A 15838-nucleotide genomic window follows, 5' to 3' on the forward strand; every position below is an offset into this window, starting at 1 on the left:
CCCTCAGCTTCATGCCGCCGCCTAATGAAAAGCTAGTCCCGCTACGCACTCGCTATCGCCCGAGCGCCCGAGTCGGGGCCCTACCTCCCAATGCTGCGGGTAAACATCCGCTGGCATAGCGCGCAAAACACGGCGGGCGGCGGGCTCAGCTCATGTGCTTGCGTCTGCGCACCGAGCGAGCATGCGTCCGGCTGAAGGGGCGTGTTGACAAAGACGCCGTTCACCGATCGAAGCCGTCGTCGTGGCCGCTGCGGAGAGGCTGCGTCGAAGGATGGCGAACGAGAGCAGGCGCGCAGAGCATTATTTGTATCCGAGCTCGCACAGTCCGGCACGTGAGTGCACTGTGCAAGTTTAACTCGCGTGCAACGAGCACATGCCGAAAATACAGCAGTACGGCGCGTGTACTTGCTTGTAATGCTGCAAGTGTCAGCGCTGTACAGGCACCTGAGAGCACATCTGTCATCGTCCACGTGCCGCACTGTACGGACAGCGTGCGCCGCCTGGGCCCTGGGCCGAATACCTAGGCATGTAAATATCCATTGCCATGGCCCGCCGCGCAAAGTAAGCAAGTATTGCTTGAGTAAGTACAAGCAAGTACTACACTTAATTACGTGCAAGTAAAATAGGTGCAAGGGTTATTAGTACAATGCAAGTTTTGTTCCTCATGTGCATCAAGCGTTTTCAAGAGTAGCGCGGGAAATTGGGGGGCGCAGGGCCGACGGTGGGTGAATAGAAGACTGGGTACCCTCCAGGGGACGCTTCCTGGACCGCTTCGTGGAACGGCTAGTCGAAACGCTTATCGGGACGCTTATTGGGACCTACCGGTACATGTAATATTAGTACTTGTTTACATGTGCACATACTTACTCTAACTTAGTACCCATAACTAACGGTAACGTACATGTACATGTGCATGCATGTGGGGACTAAGTACTACTGTAGGTACCTATGGAGTGTGGTACGGAGTAGGGAGTGTTTATTATCACTGTATTTACTCCGTACAAGTGCTGTAGGTATACGGAGTACCGAGCACTGTACTTACTGTACTCCGTACCTAAGTAGGTGCACTTTCCACCGCGGCACAAGTACTTGTAGATGTACTTGTATTGTTACTTGTAGGCGTACACCGGACGCCGTTGGCCTTGGACGTGGCATTCGGGGCATGGGCCATCTTCCATCATGACGACGCTTTTCGCACCGCTCCGTGCAGTATTGAGCGGAGCACATGGAAATGAATGAACTCGGTAGGAGTGGTACAAGTTACGTTTGGGCATCTGCATGGACATGTACTTTGGAGTTGCTGTCCGATTACGTGCGAGTACTTGTACTTGTCCTCCAGCAAGAACTGTACCGGACAGTACGGAGTGCAACTACAAAATACATGCGAGTGCTTGAAGGGATGAGCGTGCGGAGTAATTACCGCTGGCCGTATCCATGTTCGGGAATGCCTTCTAGAAGTATCAATGTTTCATTTCCGCTACCAGTATCTGGAAATATTATTATTACTGTTACAAGTACAACCTCCTTGCGTGCATGTATTGCAAGTACGTACTGGTACCTTTCCAAGATTCATGCACAGCGGGGCATACTCCGTCCTTACCACACTTACGTTGTACAGTACAGCAAGTAAGTACATGTACAAGTACGGAGCACCGTACACGTTACGTCCGGGGTGCATGGACGCCCATGGTACTCCGTACTAGCACAGGTATTTGCTGTGGTATTATTGATTCCTTCTTGCCGAGGATAGTACGGAGCACGTATTACTTTCGAACCAGATGATGCATGATAAGTGCACCCAGCTGGTTTTGTGCCGTCAGTGCGGATGCGCCGCCCCTGGCCTTGGCTGTGGACCTGCAGCGAGCACAGCACAGGTGGGGGCGCGTCTTTCTTACCAAATTCCCAATATCATGTGTTAATATTCCGTACTTACACCTAGTCGTACACCTACTTGTACTTGCATCTACTGTAGATATTTATGTACTCGCAAGTACTGTACTCCGTACTTGCACCTACTCCGTACATGTACTCAAGTACTTGAATTGTAGTGCGGAGTACGGAGTACGGCGTACATTGCTCCATACCGCCACTCACTAGGCACCTAAGTAGGTACTAGGTAGGTAGGTTAGTGCCTTAGTACTGGTAGGTACCCCGTAATACAACTATTGCACAAGCACAGACAAGCGACTTGGAGCACTACTAGGTACCACGGAGCACTATTACTACAGCACTTCAAGAATGGTCCAAGTAGTACTCCGTACAAGGCCATGCAACGGCTGGCATTCACGTACGGAGCATGGCACGGAGCTGGTACCGCTCACTTTGCTGCGGAGCAATACCGTTCGGTACAGTATTTTATCAGTTTCACGCTCATGGTCGAGCACTGACAGTGGTAGTCGTGGGTGGTCTTGTAATGTTGGCTTCTCATACCTCCACAAGTGCCGCCTGCTGTACAAGTACAAGTACTTATGGAGTAAATGCCTGGTAAGTAGGTGTGCATGGAATCTGTTCGCCCGACTTGTACCAGTACCTATTATTATTACCACCCATTACCGCAACACGCCCTACACAGTAACTGTTACTCGTTCTCCATGCGCCTCACGATGCCCCAACATTCCCGCCATGCCGGCAAACCAGATTGCAGCCCTTCCCGGCGGGTACACTATTACTACACTTGCTGTACCTGCAAGTACACGTTCATGCATTTATGGCACATGTAATGCCTTCAGGTAGATGTGTCGCAGCTCTTGATTAATTGACGAGTTTGACTGCCGTCGGGCGAGCATGCGAGTATGAGGCTCTCTCTCCCACGGCGTCCCCACCATCGGCATCCTTGGTTCGGTGCCCACGCAAACGCAAGCGCGGCATCACTTGTTCGTCAACATACCGCTGGCATTCTGGTGCTGTATTGATGTGCAGGTCGTCGCAAGGTTAAGCAGGTCGGACCCTCGTTCGAAGGCCTTGGCCGCCGACCCTCGTCACGAGCGGTGGTGACGTGTTTCTCTCCGCGTCCTCCTGTCGCTTGGCCATGGCGGCTTCCATACCGACCACCAGCTTGGCATTCCGCGCCTCGTTCTGGATTCCCACGGCGACGGCACCGCCCCAGAGGCAGACGACGGTCGCGGCCACAAACGATGGCTTCATTGCGCCGCCGTGGCTCGCTGTCGGCCGGGGGGCGATGGAGGAGGTGTGGATGGCAACGGATTGGTTGATGGAGATATCGATCCAATCTGAAGGGCAAAAACGCTGTCGTGATTCTCCTTTTCGGCGTCGCCGCAGGACAGGGCCATCAGCGGGGGCCACCCTGACTTATTATACTAACCTACAGATGTACATGTATAGGTGTCCTTGCACCGAGCACTCCGTGCCGAGTTCATGGTCGTACAACCCAGGTGGGATATGCCTGTGCCGAGGACGATGGCGTCCGCGAGTTTCCTCCCGAATGTGACATGTCGTCCGGAAGCCGTGCTGGTCACTATTGGTTCGTAGTCTTGGCCGTCGACGCCATCGCAGCCAATCTTGCACTCGTCTGAACGTGGTTTCGACGCCTCACAAACTCAATCGGCGCGAGGGTGGTGGAGACACCACGAGGCGGCCATTGGCAGTAGGCTCCAGTAAATACGTGCCCGGAGCATTGTAGGACCGGTATCCCGAAGAGGCCTAAGAACATGTACAGAGTCCAGTTCTCGGAAGGCAACGAATAATCTACCGATGATTACTCTCCATGGGTCTGCAACCCAAAAGAAAGAAACCCCATTCAGTTGTACCATGTACGCATATGCACAGTTCGGTCCGCGAGGCGTCATGGGGGAGAGGCGAAGATGAGTACAAAGGTGAATGGACATTGGTTGATGCTCTGAAGGTATTCAGGATGCATGTAATATTACTAGTACTTATACGGAGTATGCTTGCTGTAATTGTACTCCGTAGTTGTACAAGTACTGTGGAGGTACCCCTGCATGTGCATGTGGTGCTCGTATGCGGAGTAATACTCCGTACAGTACTTACAGAGTACTCCGTACTTACTTACAGAGTACTCCGTACTTACATGGAAGTACTGGTGCCTTGAGTAGATTCATGGCACCGTGCATCTGTGCGGAGGATTATTAGTAATACGTAATGCTGTACGTACTTGGAGGCATGGAGAACTATACTTAGTACCAAAGTACCGGTGCGGCGTATTGCCCCATCGGACCCGCCGACGATGGTGGAGCGGCTGTCACTGGAGCGTCTCCATGTCGGGCGCCTTCTCCCTTGCAAGCACCCCGTGGAGGCCAAGATAATATTACAAGCCAGCCCAACAGGTAACCTGGACCACGATAATAGCGTTCAAAAAAAAAAAAGCAGGACATCCGCTCGTATTCCAAAGTCGTCAGTCATACTCGTACATGTCGCATAGGAACACAACTAAACGGGACCTGGCAGAACGCAACGAGTAGGTCCCCCAGAAGGCGAGCGGCTGATCAATGCCATGAAAAGTACCCTGGACGGAGTACAACATTGAACAGTTGCCAGGATGGACATGGCAGCCATAGGCACAAGTACCTGTAGGTGTAGAGAGTGTGGCAGATGCGCAGGGTACTGTATGAAGTACCGTATTAATACTCGTCGCATGCCTAATAAGCAACTGTGCACCTCCTGATACATGTGTCCAACAAGTGCAGTTATATTACTGTACACCTCTAATTTACGTGTACTCCGTACTGTACTGTACTTGCAGATGCATTTGTACTTGATTGCGTGCACATGGACGTGAGTAAGTACAAGTACACCTTCTTGTACTCTGCAGTTGTAGGGAGTACGGTCAGCATGTGCCAAGTCCTGCGGTACAGCAAGTTAGTCATGACCCGTGCTCACTTACGTTTCTGGGGTATTGTGACATGCAATTGAATGACAGCATTCCACACTTGCAAATTACTTGTACAGCACTTCATACTTTGCAGGAAATTACACGAGTTCACCCAAGTGTGCAACTATTGTACGCAATACTACAAGTATCTGTACAGTACGGAGTATGTGCAAATATCAGATATCTGTACTCCGTATTGCCGTTGCAAGTAGTTGTTGTACGTATGTACTTGGTGGTACTTCGTGCCAATGCTGTTATACGGGCGGGTACAGTAAATGTTCTTACGCAAGCATTGCTGTGCACATGTACTCCGTACTCCGTACTTGTGCTGCAGAAATGTACAGGTAAAACTACTTGTACAGTACCTTAGCCCGGCACAGTACCTTCATACCTACTATTATAGCATCAAGCATGCGATGGTCGCGCATTCGATCTTGGAGGTGAACAGGAACCTACACCTGCGAGAGGCATCAAGAGTACAACTACAGTACACTCAAGTACGGCAGGTACACGTGTACCCGCTAGGTACCAGGGCATGCCACCAGCATTCCTTACTTCATAAACTCCGTACCTGTGCTGCCATTGGTGTACTGTAATTACAGTACAGTACGTGTTCTGCACCAGGTACCAGACCGCTGCACCTACACGTCATCCGCATGGCTGGTGATGATGGCACTGTTCCCTGCATCGAACCAATCGACACTCTCACCAAGCCCAACCAACGAATGGCAGAGGCACGGGTACAAGGCCGAGACGGGACGTTGAGGAGAAAAAGTCTCCATCGGAACCGAGTTCAACATCAAAGTCGAAATCGAAACCTCCAACGTCCACCAGTCCACATCGTCCGTTCGAACCCGTTCCGCCCTTTCTTTGTCCATCGGACCGGTCGGCTCCCTCGCACAGCCCGGCTGGACAGGTCCAAGGCCAGGCCATGGCCATGTCGATGGATTATTCAGAGATGGCCGTGCTCTCTCGAACTCGTTCGACGAGGATGGAACGGACGTTGTTGCGGAGCGATGGCAATCACCGAGTGGGCTGACTGTATTTCTCAGCAGCCGACGTTCCGCCAGAGGCTGGCGCTAACCAAGCAGAGCCCGCCAGCCTGAGGCCGTAACGCGGTGACGCATCCAACCTCCGCACACTCCGCCCACCCCCCTGCCTGTCACCCACCATGGCCGCTGGCAGCGAGGTCCGCAGGCCGATCATCTCCGATCCTTGATAATCCTGCGCCCTCGTCATCGTCGGTTGCATCCATCGCACTCGTTCCTCGATTGCATCGGCAGCACGCTTGTGGCTCGCAGCCAACGCCGAGTTCGAGTTCATCCGCATCCGCATCCGCATCCGCATCCGCATCCGAATCCTTCGACCGTACCCTCGTGCCTCCGAACAACGACGACAGAATGCCGCCCTCGACCTCGGACGACGGTCCGTCCGTCGCGGCCCTCGACAAGACCGATCTGTCGAACCGCCATCCTCGCCGCGGCTCCTACCCGCCCATTTCCTCCATACCCTACACCTCCGTCCAGAGGCTGACGCAGGCGGCCGAGGATGCCGCCCCCGTCGGCGACGCCGACGCGTCCGACACCGTCCTCTACCTCGCCTACGGGTCGAACCTCTCGGCCGAAACGTTCCTCGGCATGCGAAAGATCCGACCCCTCTCTCAGATGAACGTCTCGGTGCCGATACTGCAGCTCACCTTTGACCTCCCGGGGGTGCCCTACCGCGAGCCGTGCTTCGCCAACGTTGGGTTCCGAGACGGCCCCGAGAGCGAGCGGCGCGGCCGACCGACGGCCCCGGCCGCGGACCCGACGCGGGCCGGCTACGAGTGGGACGGCCACCTCATGGGCGTCGTCTACGAGGTGACGCAAAAGGATTGGCGAACCATCATGCGCACCGAGGGCGCCGGCTCGAGCTACAAGGAAGTCGCCGTGCCCTGCATCCCGCTCCGGTCCACGCTCGTCGGCGACGCCGCGAGGCCGAACCGGCCGCCATCCTTTCTCGCGAGGACCCTCTACGCCTCGTACGTGCCCGACGGCGGCGACGACGACGCCGGAAGGTGCCGGTGGTGGCATCGCCTGACGCGCGGCCGACAGCGGCCGAATCCCGGCTACGCCCAGCCGAGCGCGCGCTACCTCAAGCTCCTCAAGGACGGCGCGAGGGAGCACGGCCTCCCCGACGTCTACCAGCAGTACCTCGCGTCCCTGCAGCCGTACACGGCGACGCACCGTCGGCAAAAGGCGGGCCAGCTCCTGTTCCTCACCACCTGGGCGCCCCTGCTCGTCTTCTTCCTCACCATGACCAACGTGCTCGCCGACGAGACGGGCAAGCTCCCGACCTGGCTCGCCAGCTGCGTGACGGGAAGTTTCAACCTCATGTGGCTGAGCTACGACGCCGTCTTCAAGCCCATCTTTGGCGATGGCGAGAGGACCACCGCCGGGCCGCCTCGGTCGGACAAGGAACGGGTGCCGCTGCTGTCCAACGGGCACGGTCCCGGGCCGTAGTTGCCGTGCCGTTCCCGCCCGCCTGCGACTGCACGGCGCGAGACACCGGCCAGCTGCCCCAATGGGGTGCCATTCTTGTTCTTCCGTTTTCGGCGGGAGGGGGGGCTGGTGGGGGGAGGTTGGTGCCGGGAGTCGTCATCACCGTGACTGGTGAGAGCCGAACGAGCATGTGAAGTGACGTGGGTGACGAGAGGCTCGCCTGCAGCCGATGTCATGCAGGGGATGATTCGATGGAACATCTGCCGCATGTGCATGCAGTGCTGCTGCCTACTGTATTTTCATGTAGGGCCATGATAACCGATGATCCGATGCAGCAGCAGCCAAGCGATGCCAAATATAGCCTCCGACTCGGACAAGGTGCTACCATGACGTTGCGATCATGTGAAATGCTCGCATCTTAGCCGAGGGTTCGGGGATGCCGTGACGGAGGATCCAGGTCCCTGCAAGTGCGGATGATGACGGAGGAGAATTAAGATGACGGGAATCAGTTTGGTGGATATAGGACGGAGCATGCAGCAACATTACTTGTACCAAGTACCGAGGACTCTGTACTGGGACAGTATTCATTCTTGTACCCTCTACTTCGTACCCGGACTGGACAGTACTGTATTATTCAAGTAATTTGTGATTCGCTGCAGCAAACAATGGACATTGGCAACATGCGCCACAGCCTGGGTGTGGCGCATCCAGGCTGTGGCGCATACTGCAACGTTGCCATTGCAGGTAGGCGGTGAGCTGGTGTGCCCTGGCAGGTTGGCCCCGCCTCCTTTCGTTCGTTCAGGGGACGGAAGCTCCCCGCTCCGTGCCCGTGCCGTTGCGAGGCTGCGGTGTTGGGGATCCCCAACATCGTCATCACCGTCGGACTTTTTCCCACCTCGTGCTTGCCACTATATGATCCAAACACCTGCCTCCTCGATCGTCCGTGTTGCATGTTCCTTCAGGGATTCCGTTGCCTTCCATCCAACCTCGTTCTGCGCCGTACCAAACTCCGGCTCTCGACCTCAGCCGGCAACATGGCGGGCTCTGCATTGCTGGGCGGCCACAGCAAGAAGCACAAGGTCACCGTCGTCGGATCCGGAAACTGGTTGGTGATCCTAGCCCTGGCCCCTGTCCTGGATTTCAATGGTTGAGACGGGGGTTGATCGACAGTCGCTGACCGCTGCCAGGGGATCGACCATTTCCAAGATTGTGGCGGAGAATGCAAAGCTTCATAGCAACCTCTTCGAGGAGGAGGTCCAGATGTGGGTGTACGAGGAGGAGGTGACGATCCCATCGACGTCCAAGAACTACGACGCCGCCGCGGGCCACGATGAGCCCCAGAAGCTCACGTCCATCATCAACAACTACCACGAAAACGTAAAGTACCTCCCCGGAGTCACGCTCCCGTCCAACCTCGTCGCCAACCCGTCCCTCGTCGACGCCGTCCGCGACGCCTCCATCCTCATCTTCAACCTCCCCCATCAATTCATCGGCAAGGCCTGCGACCAGATGCGCGGCAACATCCTGCCGTACGCGCGCGGCATCAGCTGCATCAAGGGCGTCAACGTGTCCGACGACGGCGTCAGCCTCTTCAGCGAGTGGATCGGCGACGGCCTCGACATCTACGTCGGCGCCCTCAGCGGCGCCAACATCGCGAGCGAGATCGCGGCCGAGAAGTGGTCGGAGACGACCATCGCCTACGACCCGCCCCTCACGGACAGCAGGGCGCCGACGCCGCGGTCCGACAGCCCGCAGCCGGCGCAGCCGACGGTGACGGTGACGGACGTGCCGGCCGTCGTCCACCGCGACGCGCGGGGCCGCGCCTCCAAGACGAAGCTGACGGGCGTGCCGGCCGAGTACCCGCCGCTCGACCACGACAGCTTCCGCACCCTCTTCCACCGACCCTACTTTCACGTCCAGATGGTCTCGGACGTGGCCGGCGTCTCGCTCGGCGGCGCCCTCAAGAACATCGTCGCCTTGGCCGCCGGCTTCGTCGACGGCCGCGGCTGGGGCGACAACGCGAAGGCGGCCATCATGCGCATCGGCCTCATGGAGATGGTGAGGTTCGGCAAGGAGTTCTTTGGCGAGACGGTCCAGAGCGCGACCTTTACCGAGACGTCGGCCGGCGTCGCCGACCTCATCACCTCCTGCTCGGGCGGCCGAAACTTTCGCTGCGCCCGCAAGGCGGTCGAGAAGGGCATCAGCGTCGACGAGGTCGAGAGGCAGGAGCTCAACGGCCAGAAGCTGCAGGGAACGACGACGGCCTACGAGGTCAACAGCTTCCTCAAGGCCCGCGGCCTCGAGAGGGACTACCCGCTCTTCACCGCCGTCAACGACATCCTCAGGGGCAAGAAGCAGGTCGACGACATTCCGGAGCTCGTCGCCACTCTGGATGACTGAGAGCGGGCCGAAGTGGACGCCATGACGGACGGGGGGACGGCCATGGCATGGGACGGACCGAGGACGCATTTCACTCTGGGCGACGATGAATGAACGGGCATGGCGTTGGCTGGCGGCGGCGAGCATCGTTTGCATGCCACACTCGTAACGGCAACTGCACGGCGGTCGGTTGGATTTTCTGCTTTCGTGCCACGTACGTATTGCGCAGTCTGCGCGTCATGGTCATTATCATTCCATCTGCTGCATAGTTTTCAACACGAAGCACAAGCTCATGTTCATGATGCGGATTGCACTCGGATCGGGTGCATCGATCTGCACCTTTCTGGGGCCAGCCTTTCCCTGGTCACGCCGCCATGCCACCATGCCGCCATGCCGTTATGCCAGCTGGTAGTCGTCGAGGGAGTATTCGAGAAAGTAGTTCAAGTTTCTTTGGTAGTGGTCCAGCGGCTGCGGCGTGTCGTCTCCCACCTCGTGCACGGCGTAACGTCCCTCCGCTTCCGCGTCTTCTCCCTTTCCCTTTCCCTTTCCCTTGTCGATGCGCTCGTCGCCGTCACCAGCAGAGGCAAACCTCTCGTCGAGCCAGTCTAGCCAGATCTGCTGGGTCGCGAAGAGGATCGGCATGTGATCGACACCTTTGGCCTTGACGTACCGGATGGTCGGTTCGGAAACGCCCGGCTCGTCCTGTTGACGTATGCCGTCGTGAGCTCCTCGGGGATGGACGAGTCCGCCGTGCCCTGGAGGACGAGCATCGGATCGGCGACGTCCTTTCCGCCGGCGACTACGAGCTTCTGAAATCTCGCGGCCGTTGGGGATCGGACAAAGTCGTCCCGCACGAGGCCTGCCCGAGGATCGGCCGTCAAGATCTCCGCGAGCAGGGTGTGGAAGACGGCGCTGCAGGCCTGCACCTGCTCGAGCAGCGTCAGCAGACGAACACCCCGCGGCGTCAGGATGTCGGAAAGGGCGAGCCTGGGGTATACGGAGAGGATGGAGCTCGCAATCTGCAGGAGTCCGAGGTTGCTGCCGCGGGCCGCGCCGAGCTCGATGGCGTTGGTGACGGGCGACGCCGCGATGGCGCCCAGGTAGCCGGGGACGTCGAGCTTGCGCTGCTGCTGAGCGGCGGCCCAAGCAGCACCACCGCCTTGGGAATGGCCCATGACGACGAAGCTCGGCGTCAGCTCGTCCGGGAAGGCGGCGTGGGCTGCGCGGGCGGCGTAGAGGAGATCGTTGCCGGAGGCGGGCGAGGCGATGTACTGGTGGGTTATCTTGCCGCCGTCGGCGTCAAAGGGCACGCCGAGACCTGCATAGTCGGAGCCGACGACGGCGTAGCCGGCCAAGGCGAGCTGGTAGGGAGCCGAGAACTGGTACCAGAGGTTGCGGACGTGCGAGGGCGCGCACTCGGGAAAGATGCCGCTCGTGCCGTGGCCCCAGCTCACGAGCGGGACTCGGCCGCGGCGGGAAGATCGACGCAAGTACGGCCAGAGAATGTAGGCCGAGACGGGCACGCGGGTGCCGTTGAGGGTCGCCGACTGGTAGAGGATGCGGGAGAGGGCCAAGGTCGGGGCGATGGTGTAGCCGTTTGTGTCGGTCAAGGCCTCGACCTTGAGCGGCGAGCCGACCGGCGCCGACGACGCGTTCGCCGGCAGGTGGGTGTAGAAGGCGTCGGCGAAGACGGAACCGGACGGGGCCCAGTTGGAGCGCTCGAACTGCAGGGCGACGTTGATGTTGTGCGCCATGGCCGCCGAGAGGTTGTTGTCGGCCATCTGGGAGTCGGAGAGGACAAAGGTCGAGTTGAAGGTGTTTGTCTGGGGCGAGAGGGCTTGTGCCGCGGCGAGGGCGAGGGCGAGCGAGACAAGACGTCCGACGTCTCTCGTCGGCTTCATGCTGAACAAGACGGACAGTTGGAGAGATGGGCGGGATGGGCGGAGGCGTCAAACAGTCAGTCGACAGTTGCCGATGCAGTGAAGCAAAATCAATGGATATCGACGTGCAGCGGGAGGGCGGCGAGGAAGCAGCGGTCCATCAGCAAAGGATGGGCGGAATGCATCGAATCTCCCATGACACCTTGAGGATCCTGCCGTTTGCCCGATGCAAGGGGCAGCCGGTTTGGGGCTCGGAGAGCATGTTTGTCATACCATGGGCGATGCATGACGACGAAACAAGGACAGGGGGTCTGCCTGGTTGGCCGAACCGAACTGTCGGGACGGCGGGGGGTTGGTTGGTTTGATTTTCTTGACGTGCCCAGCCGCCCTGAGCTTCTCTGAGCTCCCCTACCCAGCCTTGAATCTCCTGCTTGCTGTTGCTCGCTGCTCGCTGCCGGTTGTTGGTGGTTGGTCGGTCCCGTCTCGGACTCATTCCGGTGCATGGGCGGAGCACTTGCATTCGATCTCGACGGGGTGCTCGAAATAACGGCACAATTCCTGGCAACGACCCCTGGTTTTATTGTCGTTTTATTGATGCATGTCAGCAGAAACGGGTCCATCTCCTTTGCACGCACCGTCCCGACTTCTCAGCTCGGCGGAGGGAACGGTAGGCGATGCCGGGATTCGGCCTTGGCGGGCCCGTGTTTGCGCCACAATACCACCGGCTCGGCCCGGCGCCGGGGCAGCTTCTGCATGTACATGTATGTACTTGCGTACGTGTACATGTACTTGTTAACAGTGCATACAGAGTACTCCGTACTGTGCTCGGTAATATGCAAGTACTTGCTTGCTTAAGCATGTAGTTATTTGCTCCAGAAAACCCGAGCACATTATATTCAGTATTCCTCGCTTATACATGTACTGCATATGTAAGTCATATGTAAGTACTTTTTCAAGTATGTACTTACTTGCACGAGTATGCCCTGCGCATAATAATCAGCATTGCTTGCCTATATGCGGTCGCCTCTTTGGCCTCTCCTGGAGGCAACGAGTGTCGGGAGTGATGAGAGAAATCCGTGATTGAATGGCGTTGTCGACATAAACTGGCCAGCCCATACAGGATGCCGGGCCGGCTCGAGAAGGCGCGCAGTTGGGTTCAATGGAAGCATGCGGCGCAAAGCACCGAGCAATGAACTGATTTCGGCATCGGCAGCCGTGACGAGGTGCATGGGTAGGGAGCTGGTACGAACAAATAGCATCGCCGGCCCCCCTGAGTGAAATCGAAAAGTACGACGAGGAAGCGATTGGTGCATGCACCACATCATGGCAGCGTGTGCCGATGCATGCACCTTGGCCGACAGCAAACGGTTCCAAGTGGGAATCATGTGTGATGCCGATGATTATCATTACTGAAGAATACTGGTGCTGTAAGGGTACTGACCAAAGAAAAATGACAAGAGCTCATTCTTTGTGAGCAACACACGACGTGAAAGACAAAAAATAGGCCGAAACAAGAATTGTGCGAGACTCTGGCCCAGACAATGACAAACGAGCACACAGCCGAATCCCGGTGTCCAACTTTTAACTGGCATCCAAAACTTGCGGAAACAGTAGCAGGCACGCGACACGGCTGTCGCCTGCAAGTTGGCGTCGATTATGTCGGATACTTTTTGCCGTTGCCGTCATGGCCCTTCCCATTGCGGCCATAGCCCTTGCCGCTGCCTCCATAACTCCTGCTGTCACCGCCATAGCTCCTGCTGCTGTCGAGAAGGCTCTTGATGCTGTCGAGAAGGCTCTTGGTCTTGTCATCGTAGCTCTTGCTGTTGTCATCGTGGCTCTTGCTGCTGTTGCCATAGCTGTTGCTGTTGTAGCTATAGCTGTTGCTGTTGTTGCTATAGCTGTTGTTGCCATAGCTCTTGCTGTTGTTGCCATAGCTCTTGCTGTTGTTACCATAGCTCTTGCTGCTGTTGCCATAGCTCTTGCTGTTATTGCCATAGCTGTTGCTGTTGTTGCCATAGCCCTTGCTGTTGTTGCCATAGCTCCTGCTGTTGTTGCCATGACTCTTACTGCTGTTGCCGTAGCTGTTGCCGTAGCTGTTGCCGTAGCTGTTGCCGTAGTTGTTGCCGTAGCTCTTGCTGCTGTTGCCATAGCTCTTGCTGTTGTTGCCATAGCTCTTGCTGCTGTTGCCATAGCTCTTGCTGCCGTTGCCATAGCCTGCCGTCTTCGCCATAGCCCGTTGCCGTTGCCGTTGCTCCTCCTGCCATCGCCGTAGCCCGCTTTCATTGACATAGGTCATGTTGCCATCGCCATGGGTCATGTTGCCATCGCCATGGGTCATGTTGCCATCGCCATGGGTCATGTTGCCATCGCCATGGGTCATGTTGCCATCGCCATAGGTCATGCTGTCATCGCCATAGGTCATGCTGTTCTCGCTACAGGCCATGCTGCCTTCGCCATAGGTCATGCTGTTCTCGCTACAGGCCATGCTGCCTTCGCCATAGGTCATGCTGCTCTCGCTACAGGCCATGCTGCCTTCGCCATAGGTCATGCTGCTCTCGCTACAGGCCATGCTGCCTTCGCCATAGGTCATGCTGCCTTCGCCATAGGTCATGCTGCCTTCGCCATTGGTCATGCTGCCTTCGCCATAGGTCATGTTGCCATCGCCATGGCTCCTGCTGTCATCGTCATGGCCTCCGGTGCCATCGCCTTGAATGATATTGCTGCTTCCGCCGCCTTTCGTCTGTGTGTATTTATTGGCCAAGGCATTTTTAACAGCCATTCTCATCGCCGGTGATCCGTAATTCGACCTCGAGTGTGATTGAATGCGATAGGACTTGAACCCTTTGGCCACGACATCGCCAAACGAGTACACATGTATGGCTCCTTTCGCCCTTGGTAGTTCGGCATTCCACATTTCCCACGTCGCCGATTTCACCGTAAAATGTTTGCTTTCCTCGGGCGACAGGTGAGACCGATGGTGTTGCTTGCTGTCGAATGTTAGCGTGCCGTCGGAGGAGGCATCTGGTGCGCAACCGGCCATGCGTTTCTTACATGACAACCAAAACGTTGCAAGGACGGGCACCGCTGAATGGTCTCAACCCACACACATCCTGTTTGCGCCATCAGCCGACAGTGCGTAGGTGGAATGGTGAGTGCATCTCGGACGCACCCTTTGACCTCTGTTCCACGCCGTAGTAAAGGCCCTAAGAACGTTCACCTGGTTGTTCAGATCTGGCAGTAACTCGTCGACATCCGCTTGCTTGTTCAGGAGAAACAATATCGAAAGCGGTCTGCCATCGTGGTCGGCCGTGTGCACGTGTCCCTGGGTAGGCATGGTGTTGAAGCGGAGAGGGCACCGTCGTGACGGCAAAAGGTCAAGGTTCGAAGGGCGGAAATTGTGCGCTTCAAAGGCCAACCGCCAAGCAGCATTCGTTGGAAGCTCTACCAGTCCACGACGGAGGTGCGGCGATCAGCACGAAGCCGTGGCGAACGCCTTTTTGTCGTGATTCTGGTCCGTAGATCTGGATGGAGAATGCGAGTTCTTCGAGTCGAATGCTGGGCTCGAACGAGATCGAGCAGGACGACGGCCGGGCCTTATATGCTACCTTTGGCGAGGGCCTTTGGCGAGGGCCTTTGGAGAGGGAGCAGGCTGCAGCGCCGGTGATGGTTGATGGTCGCAAAGTGAAATCGTCGCCCCACAGACTCCGGCGGCAATGCATGCAACCTGCTAGGTAGCCACGCCTCTGCTTTGTTTGGCATCACATCCGGCCCGCGACGATGATGCTGGATGTTGCCTAATCGTGATCAAGCCTGCGGCCAGGCAGCTCTCCGCCGAAGGACTGGTGCGAGCCGTGGGGCTCGGAGGCATTCTGCCAGAGCATCAAGGGGCGACTCTGAGAGTCCGCCGTTTCTCCATTTCCTCTGGAGCATGGTGACGACGGGGCCTGCGAGTCGACATCAGATCGCTCGACCGGTCGAACCATCCATTCCTCTCGCAAAGGCAGTCGATCGACGTACCGCTTGGACGGCGACGGAGACATCTTTCCCGTTACGGTCAGCGTCGCTAGATGAGGCGGGAGAGGGATACTGCGCAGTATTGGACCGTGATGGAGTAGAGAATGGAAATCGAAGGAGACCACCCCGCCCTCACCCCGGCCCTCACCCCGGCCCTCCTCGCATGTGCGGCAAAGCGCGGACCGCTTGTGCTGAGCAGGAAATCGTGGGATTGCACTGCAGTGTGTGCAGTCAGT

The 15838-nt window shown here is 57.3% G+C and overlaps 5 protein-coding genes across 5 annotated transcripts; 2 read left to right on the top strand and 3 right to left on the bottom strand.

Moving 5' to 3' along the window:
- Positions 1 to 2931: 2931 nt before the first annotated feature.
- On the bottom strand, positions 2932 to 3377 carry DCS_00173 (uncharacterized protein; the record flags this gene model as incomplete). Its single annotated transcript, XM_040797515.1, has 2 exons — positions 2932 to 3230; positions 3323 to 3377. 2 exons carry the CDS (start codon positions 3375 to 3377, stop codon positions 2932 to 2934), a joined length of 354 nt encoding a protein of 117 aa, XP_040658398.1.
- Positions 3378 to 6249: 2872 nt separating this feature from the next.
- On the top strand, positions 6250 to 7350 carry DCS_00174 (gliotoxin biosynthesis protein GliK; the record flags this gene model as incomplete). Its single annotated transcript, XM_040797516.1, has 1 exon — positions 6250 to 7350. The coding sequence occupies one exon, from the start codon at positions 6250 to 6252 to the stop codon at positions 7348 to 7350; it is 1101 nt and encodes a 366-aa protein (XP_040658399.1).
- A 1013-nt stretch (positions 7351 to 8363) lies between these two features.
- DCS_00175 (Glycerol-3-phosphate dehydrogenase) lies at positions 8364 to 9729 on the top strand (the record flags this gene model as incomplete). The annotated part of the gene is made up of 2 exons (XM_040797517.1): positions 8364 to 8434; positions 8517 to 9729. The coding sequence occupies 2 exons, from the start codon at positions 8364 to 8366 to the stop codon at positions 9727 to 9729; spliced, it is 1284 nt and encodes a 427-aa protein (XP_040658400.1).
- Positions 9730 to 10104: 375 nt separating this feature from the next.
- Positions 10105 to 11609, bottom strand: DCS_00176 (uncharacterized protein; the record flags this gene model as incomplete). The annotated part of the gene is made up of 2 exons (XM_040797518.1): positions 10105 to 10410; positions 10473 to 11609. The coding sequence occupies 2 exons, from the start codon at positions 11607 to 11609 to the stop codon at positions 10105 to 10107; spliced, it is 1443 nt and encodes a 480-aa protein (XP_040658401.1).
- A 1633-nt stretch (positions 11610 to 13242) lies between these two features.
- On the bottom strand, positions 13243 to 14922 carry DCS_00177 (uncharacterized protein; the record flags this gene model as incomplete). Its single annotated transcript, XM_040797519.1, has 3 exons — positions 13243 to 14575; positions 14640 to 14698; positions 14758 to 14922. 3 exons carry the CDS (start codon positions 14920 to 14922, stop codon positions 13243 to 13245), a joined length of 1557 nt encoding a protein of 518 aa, XP_040658402.1.
- Between the last annotated feature and the right edge of the window lie 916 nt (positions 14923 to 15838).

The sequence above is a fragment of the Drechmeria coniospora genome, chromosome 01, assembly GCF_001625195.1.
Source record: "Drechmeria coniospora strain ARSEF 6962 chromosome 01, whole genome shotgun sequence".
Taxonomy (NCBI): Eukaryota; Fungi; Ascomycota; class Sordariomycetes; order Hypocreales; family Ophiocordycipitaceae; genus Drechmeria; species Drechmeria coniospora.